The sequence below is a fragment of the Myotis davidii genome, unplaced genomic scaffold (genome assembly GCF_000327345.1).
Source record: "Myotis davidii unplaced genomic scaffold, ASM32734v1 scaffold544, whole genome shotgun sequence".
In the NCBI taxonomy this organism is placed as follows: Eukaryota; Metazoa; Chordata; class Mammalia; order Chiroptera; family Vespertilionidae; genus Myotis; species Myotis davidii.
In genome coordinates this window covers 2071542-2072521 of record NW_006297018.1, presented here as the reverse complement: position 1 = coordinate 2072521, position 980 = coordinate 2071542, and the positions used below count along the sequence as shown (strand labels likewise).

The following is a 980-nucleotide window of genomic DNA, read 5'->3' as shown; positions in this document are numbered from 1 at the left end:
AGGGGGTGGGTGGGTGGAAGGGTGTCCTCAGCTGCAGTCCCAATGGGTATTGGCAGCCTGTTCGACTCGCTTGTGTCGAGGGCTGCCCAAGAAGGTGAAGGTTTATTCTCAGACTAAGTGTCCCTCCCGGATTCTGAACTCTCATGCTCGGAGCCACAGACTTTATGGGTTCGCATTGACCTTTCCGCGAAATGCCTCAACTTTATCCTGCGACCGCCTTTAAAATCTGTGCTCCATTGGACTGCTCTCTTTTCAAAGGGCACACATTTTCTTCCTGCTCACATCCTCTAGAAGCCCAAGGAACTGGGGCATCTCCTTGAGAAACTACATGGTTGATTTTCAAAACACAGAGAAATTAAACAACACTTACAAGAATGTAAGCTTCACAAACTAGGAACATGGTTGCCTGGTGTGGTATATTCTCGGGGGTTACCTCGTCCTGGGAGTTAGGCGGGCTGGGTGAGGAAACAAACACGCCCCGGGGAGGGAAGGAGTGTTCTGTGGGCATGGTGGGGGCACAGACACTGCCACGAACAGCGGAAAACCCCAGACCCTTCGAAGGGCTCTTACGTGGCTCTGGGAAGGTCAAACTTGTGGCAGCTCTGGATGTGGTACATCAAGTCTCCTCCATTGAGAAATTCCATCACAAAAAAGAGGTTTTCCTGGGGAAAAACAAAGACAGTCCCAATTTTTAGTTTCCTCAAAAAAAAAAAAAAAAAAAAAAAAAGGAACACAAGCGTTACTTTTTAAATGGATATTGATGATTTCACAGGAGCCAATTCTGTCTTCAGATCACTTACAAAGAGATAAATTCATTTAAGTGATCAGTAGCATTGCTGCCTCATCCATCAAAGATGGTGAGACACAGTCCTGCCTTCAGGGTGCTTACAACCAAATATAGCCTTTATCTCTCCAGTGCAGGCTTAGATGGGGGCAAGCCACAGCTTAAGAGCGTATTGCCCCCAGCAGAGACTTCATCT

At 47.3% G+C, this 980-nt stretch overlaps 1 protein-coding gene across 4 annotated transcripts in view; it reads right to left on the bottom strand.

The window, feature by feature from the left end:
* The window catches only part of PRKCQ (protein kinase C theta), a 144162-nt gene that overhangs the window by 30135 nt on the left and 113047 nt on the right, over nucleotides 1–980 (bottom strand). For all 4 annotated transcript variants that reach the window (XM_006772608.2, XM_006772609.2, XM_015569737.1 and 1 more), the window contains one exon: nucleotides 571–662. In XM_006772608.2, coding sequence (XP_006772671.1) covers nucleotides 571–662 — 92 coding nt within the window. The remainder of the gene's footprint in view (nucleotides 1–570; nucleotides 663–980) is intronic.